The following is a 17,890-nucleotide window of genomic DNA, read 5'->3' on the forward strand; positions in this document are numbered from 1 at the left end:
CACCACAATAATATTTCTCTCCCTACTAAATTTTACACAAAAGTGACTACTGTTACAACCGTTGGTACAAGCAACATATTTTTAAACTTCTACAATAATAATAAAACTAAGACTACAGTAACAATAATGGGTAGGAAATTAAAGCCAAAAGATATTTTAAATTAAGTATTTCATCACAGTAAGCCAAGGTGACCAGAACTTTTACTTTCAAAAACGGGACGCATACGAATCGGCGATAAGGGGGGGGGGGGGACTTTCACATTGCATTTTGGGACTCACTTGTCAGCAGTGTTTTCAATTTACAAAATACACAAGTAAGAATGATAGCACAACGTTTCTAACTTAATCACTATCCAACAATACTTTTAACTACTTCAACACTTAGAATTCCCACTCAATTCCCACTTGAACCACAGAACACTCAATTCTTATTTGAATATTCAGAAGTTCTAGACACGGCTGAACCTTCCCAATGAGTGTTGGTACGGAAGAGTGTAGAATTAGCATTGACCATTTATATTTTGAATAATAATTACGGGACATCTGGGTCATGTTTGCTTAAAAACGGGACATTTAGGCGTCCCGTTTGAGAATCAGAAAAAAACGGGACAACGGTTGAAAATAAGGGACTGTCCCGGCTAAAACGGGACGTCTGGTCACCTTGCAGTAAGCTCACTGCTTAAATTTTCACAAATGAAGTAATCAATACTTTCATGGTCGATGTCAATATCACTTTCCTTATGACGCGATTTTTCATGTGCTAGCTCTTGTCCATGAATGAAGAAGTGAAATGAAGAAAAGGGAAGAACCCCGAGGAAATCTACGTACACGATGTTTGTCTACCACAAAGCCCATTTGACGCAAGGTGAGATCGAACCAGAGACCGCACACACCAGAGTCAACACTTTGCCACCGCGGTTTGAATACGGGTATACAGGTAGAGATTATACTTTCTTTTGGGACGCCATATCAAAAGCCATTTGTTGCTATATGTTATCGTTTCTCCCCATAGTAATTAAATTGAAACTGAAAGTGGTTGATTGCTACTTATTCTGGTTAGAATAGGTGGTCAAAGGTAGAGATTAAATACATTCTTGGGACACTGAATAGATTCCAAAAATCTATTTTTTTTGGCACCTCTTATCATTTCTGTTTTGATATTTACCAATAGACAAATATCCTATACTTATGTATAGAAAGGTTTGGAAGCCTAAAACTTATCTCTAAAATAATATGTTCGTCGTATTTTTAAACATCGTTTTTGAGGCATACTGTCTGCCAAGCTCGCATTCCCTTATCTTTCCTAAATGTAACGTATACAAGTTTTAAATTCATCAGTAAATTGTGAGTCTCTATGCTGGTGACAACGAATCCACTTCTCTACAAGTCCACAGCATGATGCTCTCTCTCTTTAAATCACGAGAACAACGTCATTGAGAGATTCTCTGACACTCTCAAGTGAGTGATGATGCGTCTTCAGCGCTGATGAAGGAAATTAACCTAACGACCATTACGACATCTTCCGAGAACTACTTCCACAATACAAACTGACACTGTTTGGCCTTGACTACAGTTTATTCACATTTTGTAGAGACACTAATGTAGTCGTTTCATCATAGCCTCTAGAATTGTACAGTAATGATGCCCTTATTTCAGTATAATAGTCTAAATAAAATATTTAAAGTCGTATTCTAACAAGAAGAGATTGGAAATTTTACATGATACGTATTTATCAATTTATTTTATGCATCGATTGACATACTTTTCTTTAAAATGACTTGTTGCTTTTCGAGACCTCAGAACACTGGTTCCCAACCTGAAGGACATGAGAGGTTATCAGGGACATGCACATGTGACACTGAGATTTTTTTATAATAGGTATGACTCAGTTAAAATACAAGCGCACCCTACAATTTTTTGTTGGGAGGGTTCCAAATTTTAAGTGGTTCAGTACTATAATACATTACTTTTATGGAGTATTGAACCGGTGTTATTCTACACCCAAAAACCGTAAGTACAGTAATTGTTAAATTCTATCATCTATATTCTAAGAAAAGTGATAAAACTAAATTGCTTTTATAAGAAAAGAAGAAATAAGCATGAAGTGTACAAAGTGTGAAATCTTTATGCTACATCAATCACTTCTCTGCTAAGTAACCATAGTCTTATTAAGGAAGTGTACAAATGTACGTAGAGTTAGAAATTTTTTTTTTGGGGGGGAATCCGAACCTGATGGACCTGCCACGTGGGTACGCCTCTGATTCTTTTATATGTATCTTGAAGAGCTTTGGAATTTCCAATATTAGTGAAAGCCTGAATTACTGAAATCAGCAGTAAAACATTAGTTTGATACTTTAGTATTTCATTACAACTTTTAGCAAAGGAATGCCCTGTCACTATTATTATTTATTTCACTCTAGAATATACACAATCAGAAAGATCAAAGACAGCAAGAGATTGCTAATATTGAATGATCCTTACCAGTTGTTGAATGATCCTTACCAGTTGCTCATGAACAACGGTGACGTTCACCTCATGGAGAAATCAAAGATAATACTAGAGATCTGATATTGAATGGTTCTAAGCAGTTGATCACGAACGTCGACAAGTTCACTTGATAGATAAGTCAAAGACAAGAACACAGACCTAATATTAAATGGTTTTAACCAGCGACACTCATTTGACAGAAAATTACATTTTAACTCAAACATTTTAACAGAACAAAGCAACGATGATAAAAGCTAGCGGAACTATGTCAAATGTAAAAATTGGAGGTCAGAAGCTAGAAGAGGAGACCAAATTTACGACAAATATCAATATTAGTGAAGATTTGGAATTTGAACATATATAAAAGCATGAACAGGAAATGCGAAAGAATCTTTTAAAAAGAAAAAAAATATATTACAAGGATCATTAAAGAGCTATGCAGGACATCTAAGTATTTTTTGTGCCGTAAGGATCAGAAATGCACGAAAAAACAACCGAAAATAATTGTAAGCGTTCAAAATTTGTGTATTGAGAAGAATGTAGAAAGTTCAATGGAACAAAGGAAAAATAAACCAATACTGGTCGTTGCTACAAGAATGAGAAAAAAAAGTGGTTAGGTTACAATCTGTGAAGACTGTCTTACTACGGTTTAATAGAAGGTAAAAGAAGAAACTGAAGAAGACTGCATTAATTAAGAATATTACATAGAAGAATTCTTACGTTAAAACAGCCTGAGGTGAACCGAACTTACAAAGCCGAAACATACATTCTGTTGCCGAGCCGAGCCTGTCCCTGATCGACCTCTGCTACCGAATATAGCAATATTAGTTCTTTGGACGATGGACTACTTGCCCACCAAACTTTGTTCCGATTCGGAAAGTAATAGTGAGTTATGGGTCAGTTGGATCGCTTGGATCACGATTTTTGACTGGGCTATCTGGGTCTGGGTCTCGCTTCTGGGGTCCAGTCTGATCCTGCGACTATGACACACCCTGTGACCCGAAGATACCTAACGATCCAAAAGCAGGAAAACATCATCTGTGCAGTATTACTGCAGAATTTTTTAGTTGATTAATGATTTTCACTACTCAAGCTCGAACAACCATTTCTTTTCTTCTCGATGTGACATTCTTCAATCAAAACATTATGTTTTGAATTGAGTTTTCCCATATGTGGCTTTTGGACATAACCTATACAAAAAGAATTAACAAGACACTATTTGAACTCAGAGGTACCGTATCTTATATCCTAAAGGACAAGTTTTACAGGTCGATTAAACTTTGATGATCCCTCATAAGAAAAACATGTAGTTTATCTTTTTTCAATATTCTGACGTATTTGTACTGTGATTAACCTTGTAGTTATCTTTCAGTGCAATGCCTGACACACAAACAGACGCAAGCAAGAAGCGAGAAAGAAAAGTTATATTTTGTGAAAAGACAATGAGAGAAGAGAATAATGCTTTTTTTTAAGAATTGCATTACTAGTCTCATACATATTCCTCATGTATGACGACGTTTCATATCCGAGTCACTCTGGATCATGGGTCTGTCTATCCGGGTCACATCAGGTCACTCTGGGTTATGGGCCTGTCCGGGTGAAAGATCGTGAACCATTCCGTTACTGAATTCAGTCAGTGGTTTCCGAGAAACAAAACACCACACACAAACCAAGCCTGTCCCTTGTCGAGCTTGGCCTCCAAATATAGTGGTCTAATTGCTCTGTCTCTAGTTGCTATTTGTATCAAAATGTAAGGAACAAACCTGTTATCAAATCTTAATTTGAGGTATAAGAAAGTAAATTATGAAACGGTTGATTAGCTATATTGCAAATGCAGTGTGTACTAATAATAAAGATACATGGAATATAAAGCTGTTATCAAACGTCATTTTAGGTATAAGAAATTAAATGATGAGGTTATTAATATCTTACCAGATAATTTTATTAATATTTTATATTACATGTAAATCTTTCTGCGACTTCCAATTCTTTGTTTGACTGTAAGACTACAATTCATTTTCTTCTTTGCAGTAATCAAGTAAACTAGTTGGGATGTTTTGGAAAACGTACTGGATCCATGATTTGGTGGTACAGTTAATTCTTATTTTCTAATTAAGGTCATAATTTAATTGAAGATAACTTTACACGAATCATAAATATGCAGGAATTATTGTTTGGGTTTATAGTAATCTAAAATGTAATTTTGATTGTTTTTTATTTATTTATTTATTTGATGGGAGGACATATATGCAAACCTTGAAGTTGCGTTAAGTATTACCTTGTGTTGTGTTTCCTGAAAATCTATTTGAACAATTATTCACTAATCAAACACTGAATCATATATTCATTTATTTGTATAACTACTTTGTTCGAGCGTTCGAAAAACGTATTTTTGAATATTACAATTTTTCTTGTTATTCGAATTTTAACAGCACTAAAACAAAACTACGTAAATGAAGGCAAAAAGTAGATGAGGGGTTACTTTCCGATAAGTTATTTAGATAATATTATTAGTGAAGATGTATGACACCGGAAATGAACACAAAGTGTAGGCATCATTTCTATATTCATGAAAAAAGTTCGAAGTTCAATAGTTTCGAAGAATATATTTCACACACTCGTAATTTAAATTTTCAAATGTATTACGGATTTTTACAAGAAAATCATCATTTTTTTTAGTAAATAATACTAAACCATTATGCCATTGTGGTTGTAGTAACAATGATCTAATTGTGGAATTGAAGATAAAGTTCTTTGTACATATATATAGTGCGTTCCACGAATAACACTAAGGCCCGTCTCCTGAAGAAACGAAGACAAATAGAAACATGAAACCTTTTATAACCTTCAAGTGACATTAAAAAAAAAAAAAAAAAAAAAAAACAAGATTATGCTGATAAGGAGAATCCCACATGAGATGGGCTTAAGAGGGTTACGGGGGGTAACTACAAAATTTTAAATAGCAACCCCCATCGTGTGGTAACTCATTTGAAAGGTAATCACGTGTCGAGGCCAGTTTTGGAAATTACATGTCGCTAGCTTGTCCCTATCCAACATGGCGGCCATCCGTAAAGTACGGTCGAAGTACGTTCCCCACACAACACTTAGGCCCGCCTCGTGAAGAAACCAAGGCAGGTAGAAGCATGAAACCTTTTGTAACCTTCAAGGGACATAATAAACAGCATTATGCTTATAAGGGGAATCCCCCAAGAGGGAGGCCTAAAGGGAGTTACATGGGCTAACTACACCGTGTGTAACGTACTTTACGGATGACATTTGGTTTTCGGAGAAATGTGTATTTATTTGTCACTGAATAAAAACTAGATGAAAGATTCAGTACTTATAGTAAAACATAGAAAAAACATCATTACTACGAAAAAGACACAAAATAACCTTCTAAATGAAATCAAATCAAATCTTTTAGTTTAACGTTTTAGAAATGAAATCTTTGAGTTTTACGTCCCACGGTTATGCCGGTTAGGCTAAAGGAGACGGTGATGATGAGTGATGAATGAAATGGTGGAATGACGAAAGTGGGAGGAAACGGGAGAACCCCGAGAAAACCCACGCACACGGTGTTTGTCCACCACAAAGTTCACTTGGCGGGGGCTGGGATCGAACCCGGTTTAACGTTTTAGAGTTATGAACTTCGGGCTAAAGGAGACGGATGATTCAGACAAGTGAATGAAGATGGAAGAATCTTGATGTAATGAGATTGTGGAAGGAAACGGGAGCACCTCGAGAAAACACCCGATGTTGCCAAGCACAAACTTACTTGTCCGGGATTGAACTAGGAACTTCACGCACCAGAGATAACCGAATAACGCTTTGAAATGTGGATATGGAGAACAAGAAAGAATTGGCTATTTTGAGAGTAGAGCAAAGAAAAAAACTAGTGGAGGAAACAATTGGAGGTAAGAGAGGAAACCAAAGAAGCCCATTGGAAGTGTTACCCACGAGATGAGACGAGACGAAACGAGAAATTATATATATATATATATATATATATATATATATATATATATATATATATATATATATATATTTTGGTAAAACTATCTTCTCATGGATTCTAGGAAAGATTTCTGGTCTCGTCACATTTAGTAAATTTAGATACAACATTTTGCCCTGATATTTTTCTTAATTTCATCTAGAAGTTATGAGAATCTTCACAAGGCTGTTCTATAACAACATTTAGAATATACTTATTATTGGAATACATTATGTAATGACTTGAGTATATTTAAAAATTGGAAAAAAATGTTCTTCCATTATGTTCATACAGTTACTTTATCACTTAATAGTTTCTATAGTATGACTCATGTAACACTAAAACTTTGTTTGATAGACTAAGACTTGAGTGAACTAGTGTTGCTCATAAGATTTCGAGAAATTTCTCATATCGTCTAGATTCTCATCTCTAAAACGAGACTTGAATAGTCACTTTTTCTTCTCGTCTAGAATTTGAAGATGTACCTCTCGTCTCGTTCTCGAGACCAGACAAAACATTTTCCATCTCGTGAGCAACACTACCTATTAGGAAACTAACTTTAATAGAAAATGATTAGGATTAGAATTTCGAATTAGATTTCTGGTCTTCTGCATCTATAACCAACCATGTTAGCTTGTCACATATGAGGGATGACGTCCCTCGACGATCACATTATCGATAAAAGGGAAGGAAGAAAGGATTGGGAAAGGAATAAAGCAGTCTGTGATCTGTATGTTAGGTACCATCCCGGCATTTGTCTGGTGGAATATGGAAAACCCAGGAAAACCTCACTTAGGATGGCTGGCCTGAAAAAGCTTTTACACGTCTCATATAGCCTAGCTGCTGAAAAGGACGTTAAATTAAATTCAACTCAATTGATAAGGCTTTTACACTTTTTCGACCGAGTGTCCCCACCGGGAATTCATACCAAAACGAGAGGCTTACAATAAGTATGTGCATCACACTTAAGTGCAGTTCTGTCATTGTTAAGCAGACGTTATGTGGCGCCGTTAGAAGAATAAAAACTACAGAAGATATTAATTAAAAAGTATGAATCTGCTCCAGCAAAATAAAGACTATCAGTCAGGTTTAGTAAGTAACAACCTATCACTTAGCGAATATATATATATATATATATATATATATATATATATATATATATATATTTCGATTTTCTCGACAATAACATATGAACATCTACATACGCCTATATGTTTTTGTTAAAATTTCAATCAAATCTATCGTTTGATCTATATCTATCATCTTCAGACATTTGAATAAGAATTCTTGTTAGTTGCTTGGATTGGAGTTCAGTGTCACTTTCAATACCGAAACCATATGACAGTAGATGTAACTGTAGAATAGAAGACGAACCACCGTAATGTGGGCAAATTTTAAAGTTCTCCGAACGGGAATAGAACCAGAAACCTCGCACACCAAAGGCTAACGCCCTTGCCATTAGATCAGTAAAGAGAGCTTAAATAACGCTTCTTACAACGTTATACATTAAAATTCATGTTTTGATATGTACTTATTATTTTAGCATCTAGTAATATGACTTCCTTCAGTTACAATGTATATCGGTAAAAACTACTACTCTGAACTAAACGCGCCTTATATCGTGTAACAATGTTTGTTCCACCGAGAGTGAGATTGTAAGGCACGGGAAGGAGTAGAGCGTAAAATAGAATGAACCAGATAAAGAGCCTCTTGTGTACGTGGCCATTAAAAACCAAGCGTGATGAAGAGAATAACCTCTTATAGAAAGATATCAAAAGGGATCACGACCCCTGGTTCTCATCGTCTCATGTCAGTCACGTCTTAGCAAGGCAACAAGAGGAAACATGGAGCTTCTCATACGACTTGGGACTTTTTGCTTGTGCCTCACCATTATAGGATCACAAAATATGTTTCCTTTCAACCCCCAAAGAATTCGTCGATCGATTAATCGGACCACCAACAGGAGCAGCCTTTGTCCAACAACATTTGCAGAAAATTTTAGTGTGGATCAGGTAAGTTTTATCTTATATTAAGACATTGCCTAATTTACTGGTTTAATTCAACAGAGTCTTCATTATTGATATGTATCAAGTTTTATCTCTTCGCCTATTTTTATAGAAATACTTTCTGTCTATTGTGCCATTAACAGGTTCTTTCTGCTCCAAAAACCCATGAAATTAATTAGTTGACAGACTATAAGGAAATTAGTATTGTACTATTAATATTCTTATTTAAGTGAAATTGAAATAGTAGCACTGGCACCTTCATACTGTCCCAGGCTGACTATCTTAAATTAGGTTTGCTAATCTCAATGAGAGGGAACACGGTGATTTAGTGGTCACCCCTCTCTGGTATGAGGGGTTCTTAATCTGATCCCAGCTATATGAGTTTGTGGTGGACAACACTGTGTCCATGGTTTTTGTCGTTGATCTTCCGTTCCTTTTCCATATTCTCATTTCACCAATTCTTTCACAGACCTTTATTTCCATTAATCAACTCTCTACTTTAACCTAAAGGATATAATCGTGAAATATTAAACTAGAAATTTCATTTGGTACATTTAATTATCTTAATATGGCTTAATTTAACTCCCAGGTTTGTAATTTTTTTAAAAGTCGGAGTTCGCATTCTTTATGAGACTAGCGCACTATCGATCTCGCGCTCATTGAATAAGCCCTTGCTTGCTAAGGTATTCGGTTCGCTACCGTTAATGGGGCTCGCATGCTCATGTTCGCCCTCACAAACCTTATTCGGATTCAAGTCCTCTCGGATTTTTCCTCTAGTTTGTGCTCTCCCAGACTTGCGTAGAATTATTGGACTCGAGTCAATTGAACTCGAAATTCATTCTCTGGACGTGCCTGGCATGTATTACTAACTTGCTTATACATGTGTTATACTATTACTGTGCTTGAGTAAACCTCTTCAAAGGCGTACTGTGAGTACAACCCGAGTATTGGCTTAAATCCTACTGTAATAATGTGTGCCATTTCTTATGATCTCCTTGTTGTAAACATATACAAACTATATTCTATCATTATTTTCTGGCTCCTGTACATATTAAACGAGATATCGATCAGCAGTTACCATGTTATCATACTATATTCTAATTATATTGAATACTCATCTACTGTGTATACTGTATATAAACATCACTATATATAGCTACCACTGTACGAATGTACTCCTACTGTAAATCCTACTGTACATAAATAGATTAACAATGTATTACTGAGTTATTTGATAATTCTTCACAAGAAATCTTGTTCATATTTCATAAAAATGGTAGCATTACAATCCTACAAGACTAAAGTATTCCGTCTTTAAAAAAAATTAAAAAACACGAGTTGTAATTTAGTTTTGGACTGAGTTTTCGGAAATTTTTTACTAATCCTACTCAGATTAGTTTTCTTCGTATTTCATAAACATAAAAAATCCCATAATATTATATTACTATTTTCTATCTAAAATAATATATATAAGAAATAATCCAGTTTTGGGGCATAGGTTTTTTTTAAATGTGCTCAGATAAAAAAGATAGTTTATCTTTGTAGGCAAGTTCTCTTCCTACAACTTTGGGAATGGGAAATATTATAATATATCCATATTTCATAAATTGGTAATAACTATTGGAGTAATAAATGAAGTATGAGATACTGCAATGTATAAAAGGGGAGCAAGAAATTTTACTACGATGGTTCGTACTTATTATTATTATTATTATTATTATTATTATTATTATTATTATTATTATTATTATTATTATTATTATTATTATTATATTTCTCTTGTCAAACTCACATTAAGTGACCAATAAAACTAATTAAGACAAGTATGAGATTCCGTGTTTGTATTTCTTGTTTACTTTTAGAAGATGCGAATTGAATTAAATGAAGTCATTATTGTAAGATCTTTATTATGCACTCGAACCTTATCGGAATTTTCTAAAAGTGACGAAGAGAAAGATAACACAGACGAAATTTGATTAAATAATTGATGGATTTGTGATTTGTGGTATAAGACAGAGAACATTCTGGCTGACAGTATAATCAGTGACGAAAACTTTATTTGTGAATTGACTTACCTAATTTTTAGAAGTACTTAACTTATAAAAAGAGTGCGATGATTCTAAGTACAGTATGCAGTATCAGAGAGTCACAGTATCCCTATATGAAGCTTATAATGGAAAATGTCATTGCTCCGTAACCTTTTCTGTAGTCCTATACTTCCGGTTTACCTTATACCATAGATGTCCATATGGTTGATTCCAAGAGGCAGGAGTGTGGATCGATTTTTGCAGATACTCAATTGTGTAGAAATCTCTGGGTTTTACGTCTTACGATTATGCTTTGGAGACTAATGAGACGATGATGATGAGAATGAACAAAATGGTGGAATGCAGAAAGTATAGAGAAACGAGAGAACACCGAAGAAAACCACGCACACAAAGTACATTTGGCGCAGCTAGGATTGAACCAGGAACATCAAACACTGGATATGAGCGCTTTACCATTGAGCCACAGCGGCCCTCAATTTTACAGATCTTAAAGTTCTGTGTAACAGGGTAGTGGCAACAATCCTCTATTTGAAATCAAATATATCACTAGGGCACAGAAGTAGCTCTGACAAACTTTGACTGAATACATACATAAACACTTGAATGTGGAATAACCGTACCCAAAAACTTATGGTCTATTATGGAATACGAGCAATAAAAAAATCTTGTTATACGAATATACAATGATACATGATAGGCGCCTATACAAATAAAAAAAAATAGTTTCAAACATTAACCTATTGTTTTTCATATTTTGGGATAGGATAGTCCAAAGTAATGAAAGTGTTAGAGAAAAATGGATATTATAAATTAAATAATTTACTGATGTAATTTTCTCTCATTCGTTTCAAGTAAAAAGTTGCCAAGGAGGAGTTTTCCCTCAATTGTCCCAATATGGATGGATGCCTATAGCGAATGCCATAAGTCATCAATCTTCTAAATTATTTAATCAAATTTCGTCTGTGTTATCTTTATATTTGTCATCTTTAGACTATTCGGATTAGGTTCGAGTGCATAATAGAAATCTTACAATAATGATTTCACTTAATGCAATTAATATCTTCTAAAAGTAAATTAGAAATACAAACAAGGAAACTTATATTTAAATACTTATCTCAGTCTTATTAAATATGAGCTTGATAAAAGAAATATAGGGATAATAATAATAATAATAATAGTAATAATAATAATAATAATAATAATAATAATAATAATAATAATAATAATAATAATAATAATAATAATAATAATAATAATAATAATAATAATAAAGTACAAATCACCGTAGTAAACTTTCTAGGCCCTATTTTATACATTAAAGCATATCATGCTTCACTTATTACTGCAATAGTTACTTGTGATAGGCCTATTTAGAGAAATTATAATATTTCTCCCAAAGTGTAGGAAGAGAACTCACCTACATGGATGAACTAAATCTTTTACTCGAGCACATTTTGAAAAAGAAAGCTTATGTCCTAAATTGCATTATCTTATATTATTTTAAATAAAATTAGTCATGTAATATTATCAGATTTTTAATAAGATTTTATTTGTTTCTGAAATGCAAACAAAACTAATCTGAGCAGAATTTGTGAAAATTTTCCGAAAACTCGCGCCAAAACTAAATTGCATCTTGTCCTTTTTTTATTTTTTAAAGAAGAAATGCTTTAGTCTTGTAGGATTCTAAAGCTTCCATCTTTATGAAATAAGAACAAGATTTTTCTGGAGCCCTTTCTGAGCACATCATCCGAAAGTCTTACCCAACATTAAACTAGCCTTCAAAATTTTCCTAGAGAAATTATTTTCATAATAAAAAAATGACTAAAAATGACTAATTTTCATAATAATAGTTCCATCCCCATCCCTATAGCAATTACCAATTTACAAGAAAGTATTCACACTTTCAAATCACTCTCTATTGACATAATTTCCGAGCTTCCAACTGTGATATGGTAAAAACGTATTTGCATTATGTTCTCGGAGGGAATCAGTTTATGCAATATTACAAAGGCATTATGTATGAATAAAAGTGAAATGTGTAAAATAAGAAAGTAACATTTTTAGCAATGACTTTTCAATGACAATTATTTAAAATTTCTGGTACACTTGTAAAACATTTCAAGCTCCTAAATCAAGTTGGATTCGGTGATCAAGTAATGAATGAACCAGTTAGTGGACTTCAGTCCCTTATCTACAAGGTGGCTGGGGTGGCTCCTCTTAAACTCCTCTTAAATGTTCATAAAATGAGCACCCAAAATTGTAAGGTGAACTCAAGTTAGTCCTCCAATAAATTAATTTACCTCCCTCTTGTCTTACAAGAGACTGTGCGAACTGTGACAGCTAGATATTAATGAAAATTGGTACCCTGACTAATTGTAGATTGCTAATCATCGTGGTGATAGTCACTCTGTGCGGAAATTCGTTGTTCAGTGGCTACGTATAATACATAGGTATACCAAGAGTGACCAGGTGAGGCTGTGCTGAGTCATATTACAAAAGCGCCAGAAAAGGCAGAAAATGAAAAATATGTGCAGGTAACCTGGTACCTACGGGAGGGGAACACGTGACCAAGAACACACCAGCAGTGTCACACAAGTAGTGTTGCCATTCTAACACAAACTTATAGTTTTTAAATAGAACGTATACCATGTTATGATATTAAAGAGATTGGCATAAAACGTGAAAGAAAATAAACAAAAGACGGGTTATCAGTGTTGCCAAATAAGGCTCTAAAGTTGGAAAATTATGGGGTCCGTACAATGAAACAAACAAGTGTACAACAACAACAAAACTGCAGAAGGCACAAATGTACAGAAGAAAGTAAACCACAGCATGCACAGCATCGAGTGATTCCTCAGAAAAGAAAATGTAAAAAGATATGCTAAATGGCCCCTTTCTTATTTAAAAAATGTAACTTAATCCAAAATGGCTGCCGCTGTCGCCATAGCTTCTATAAGTTGTGCCCCCACCGATAGACACCCCAAAGCAAACAACATTATGACTCCTCACACCGTTCGACTTTTATAGTGGTGTATTCAGACTTTTGCCTCAACTTGTATTATATATAGTCCGTAAACAAGGAATCCAAACCACATGAGCTCCCGTCGGGAATCGAACATCAAAGGCACGGACCCTATCCGCTTAGCCACGAACGAGATCTTTCTTCAAACAAAGTAGTAAGACTATGAAGAATGATAGTTTCATAATTATTTTCTAGTTTAGAAAAACTGAACATTCAGATTATATCGTTCTTCATGCAAAACCACATTTTTTTTTCAAAGTACGTTTGTTTATTGAAGTTAGCATCCCTTGTCAATACAGAGCTATATGAGATGTTGATCTAATGAAGTTTAAGGTGAAACCCGAACCACGGTAATACCTTCAATGCTCTCTTACTACGAATCGAACTTGAAACACTGTTTACGAAGTACTAAAACTGTTCAAACGTCTAGTAAGCCTAATTAATAAAAGTAAACTGTAAACCCTGTTTTAACTTAATAACATTATAATTGTTTTAACTTACTGTGATTAACATTCATTGTTTCATTTTGTATTATTTACCAGAAAGAAGAAAGAACATTAAAAGGCATTGAGGTCTTCAAGAAAACACTTGCTAATGATCTAAATGCTATTATATAATAATAGAGAAGTGCCTTCTCTATTATCAAGAAGAATAAAGAAAGGTAGATTTCACAAACGTGAACTTGCAACATTATATTACTCATTTTTTCCAGGTGCTACTGAGCATTTAAGAAAAAGAGATACTTTAAAAACAATTTCCCTTTCTGGATGTCATTTGGTTCTTTTGATATTATCTCAGGCTTAATTAGGATCAGTCGTAGGTGGTAATTACTATATAGCAAGCAAATGTAGTAGTTAAGCGTTCTGCCTACAAATATAGCACTGAAATACTAAATTATTTACACTGACAAGTGAATGTAGTCATAAGCCAGATTCTTCGTGCGTAAAACTTCTCACATCAATGTGTACGACAAATTTATATTAAATTTCCGAGTACAAAGGCTGTTTTCTCCAATACAAAAATATAGTCTTTTCAATGAAGGTAATTATAAGTATTCCGTAGGTTTGATGTTATAATATCAATATAAATCTTTCTTGTATATTAACATATTATGATAATCATGTGCTACCTTAAATTTAACTGGTAGTTTTAGCATCTTTTTGTTAGTGTTGTCTCGTAACAGTAACTCCATATTTCTATCATTGCATAGCTTCAAAATTTAAGCAATTACTTTCACATAATATACCAGAATACGCCTATGCAGTTTGGGTCGTACGCAGTTTGGATTGTACGCAGTTTGGATCGTACGCAGTTTGGATTCTACGCAGTGTGGATCCTACGCAGTGTGGATCCTACGGATGTAACCCTATACAACACCCTTTGAAGTGTGACTCTCAATGCAGAACTTTGGTTTGTTAGTTGGTTTAGAGTTCAACAACCCTTCCCAATATCTATTACATATGAGGCGTGGATTGTGGGTTTATTTATTTATATTTATGTATTTTCTTCCAAAAGGCTATTATACTATTATACCAATAGTTTAAAGTGCGATCTGAATCAATGTAGTGTGTTCAATATTCTCTCACTGGGACCAACGACAGGTGTTCTAGCCACTAGATGGAGTATGGGAATATAATAAGAATTATATTTTCCATTAAGTAGAAGCTTTGCTTTGTTATAATTAAATACAAACTAATTATTTGCTGAGCAAAACTATATATTTTCATTAAAATTCAACACGTGTTACAGTTTCACCAACTAACTCTTTGGCTTCATTAGGCACTATGTGATACAGGATAACTGTACATTCGTATATACATACAACAGTTAAGAGATCTTTCTTCTGATTGGCTCTCAGAAGAAAGATCTCTTAGCTCTTGGGGAATCCCTTGCGGCGCCATTGATGAAATCAGAAAACTGCAAATTTGGATAGAGCAGATTAGGATCCTTTGAAGATATCATGCCGCATCAGGCCTACGCTCAGTAGTTTGTGCAATATTTAACTCTAAAGTTTCTTTTCCCACGTTTTCGGCAACTTACAACAAGTAAACGACGCGATTTTCGCCCTTTGTTTATAGGAACTTTTTCTTTGTTTTGCTCTCAGGAATCACCCCCTCTGCTTTTGTACTACGAATTTAGCGAATATATATATATATATATATATATATATATATATATATATATACTGTATATAGTTAATGAACATGGAAAGTAAGATAAAATATGTTGGAGCATAGTTACTCGTAGTTTGTTCCGTTCCCAGATTTCGGTGGGCCCAAGCAATGAATGTAGTTTTGGGGTCCCATTATTGGAGTGAAACTAACGGTATTTTCAACAATATGAAGAATGGGGCCCCAGCTTCATATTGTCTAATGTGTATTGTAATACTTTATGAGGTTCCATATAAGAAGGGAAGATGAGACTCCTGCTCCAAGTGAGACTCCTGCTCCAAGTGAGACTCCTGGTAGGGCCCTATACACCCCAGTCCGAGACTGTTAACACCCATTAGATCCATGTGAAAAATGACGTCAAAGTTGGTCTGTTATGTTCAACTCTTTTGAGTTCTTAGTTGATTTTCTTTTTAATAAGCACTTTTGGATCTGCTTGGGCGTCCGACCAATAATTACAGTACTATAAGTCACTTTTTAAATGAAGCTGCTTCAAGCCCGAGTGCCTCTTCAGATAAACATTCTGACAACGAGTATCTTGAGAAATATATATATATATATATATAAAAAAAATCAAAGCTGATAAAGTATAGAATTTCAATCTGTATTTCCTATATATAGCCCTATACATTTCTATCTTTTATGTATTCTTTACACGTATTTCAGTTAAATTTTTATAATTTTAGCATTCTTTTTTTTAAAAAAAAGAAAAAACGGGAAGAGGAAGATATTACCAATTTCACCTGTATGTCTATTTGTATGCCTGTTCTCGGTTATATCAAGACCTTTGGGCATATTTAGATGTGGTTAGCAGTGGTCGAAAAAGTTATTCCCAATGAAGATTTACACATATAAAATATTTTTTTAAAAAATATTAGTTAATTAATTATTTTTTTAAGAAATGAAATAGTTCCTGCAACGCATAATGAGAAAAGCTTATCCTAAAATATGGTGTAACCAGAAAGTTAACATCTTAAGGTAGGTTGCGTATAACCAAGGGGTTGAGAATATCTTTGTACTCAGCTTTCTTCATATGAAAATGAAATGAAATCTTTGAGCTTTACGTCCCACGTTTATGCCGTTAGGCTAAAGGAGACGGTGATGATGAGTAATGAATGAAATGGTGGAATGAAGAAAGTTGGAGGAAACGGGATAACCCCGAGAAAACCCACGCACACGGTGTTTGTCCACCACAAAGTTCACTTGGCGGGGGTTGGGATCGAACCCGGGACCCCAAGCACCAGAGGTGAACGCTTACCACTTAACCACCGCGACCCCTTTCTTCATATGGTTTAACACCGTTTGGTAATGGGTGTTTAGATCATTAGTACTGGCATGACTGTCTACATGTCAGTCTTCCCAAAATTGTGCTTTATCATCCACTTTTTCTGTGATTCGTCAACCACGCAAGGGAGTATCTTGGACATTAACATTTCCAAAGCGAAAGCGAATAAAAAATATTTTGGCTGTTGCTTTTGATAATGTATCTTGACCATAAACAGTACAATGGAAAACGATCAGCCTCTCTAGTATAAATAAATCGTACATCGACATGACATGGATAGTTACCCTGTATACCCTGTGTAACAATGATATACCCTATTATTCTCGTATTTTGTACAATAATATTTCCCTATTCTATTTATAAAAAGACAAATGAGTTAGTGTGTCACACTCACTGGTAATAGTAAATAGTCACGCTAATAGGTGTCGCTGTCTAATGTCAACAGATGTTGCTAGAGTGCAGGCAATTTTTGCAGATTTAAAACTATTGTGACTATTTAATTGCAATTTAAAAGTAGATTATTTCAACTTAATTATATCAAAATAGGACAAAGGAGGTGATACCCTATGCATGAATAACGATCCGTAAACTCAGGAGAATTTAGGGAAAACCCCGAAATTTTCTTTTAAAAGATGTGTTTAGGTCAAGTTAGACATCCCTATAGAGGCCCCAGAGTCAGGTACCTGCACGAGAAGTAGTTCAAAAATTTCTTACATGTCAAAATGGGGCCCAAGTATCAGATGCTGCGCGAGAGGTACTCCAAAAAACCTCGTACATGTCCTAAGCTCTCTTGTTCCTCTCTTTCTCAAAAGTCTAAAAGCACTGTCCTTGATTTAGAAACTCACTATATTGCCATAACTACTAATCGTCTTTCAATTCAAGC

General features: G+C 34.5%; 1 protein-coding gene across 1 annotated transcript in view; it reads left to right on the forward strand.

Annotated features, from left to right (window-relative positions):
* The first annotated feature begins 8,217 nt into the window (after window positions 1-8,217).
* Window positions 8,218-17,890, forward strand: part of LOC145695018 (uncharacterized) — a 65,339-nt gene continuing 55,666 nt past the window's right edge. Inside the window, exon 1 of the mRNA XM_081771846.1 lies at window positions 8,218-8,490. Coding sequence (XP_081627972.1) covers window positions 8,323-8,490 — 168 coding nt within the window. The 5' untranslated portion in view covers window positions 8,218-8,322. The remainder of the gene's footprint in view (window positions 8,491-17,890) is intronic.

This window comes from Thermobia domestica, chromosome 9, assembly GCF_964235325.1.
Source record: "Thermobia domestica chromosome 9, izTheDome1.hap1.1, whole genome shotgun sequence".
NCBI lineage: Eukaryota > Metazoa > Arthropoda > Insecta > Zygentoma > Lepismatidae > Thermobia > Thermobia domestica.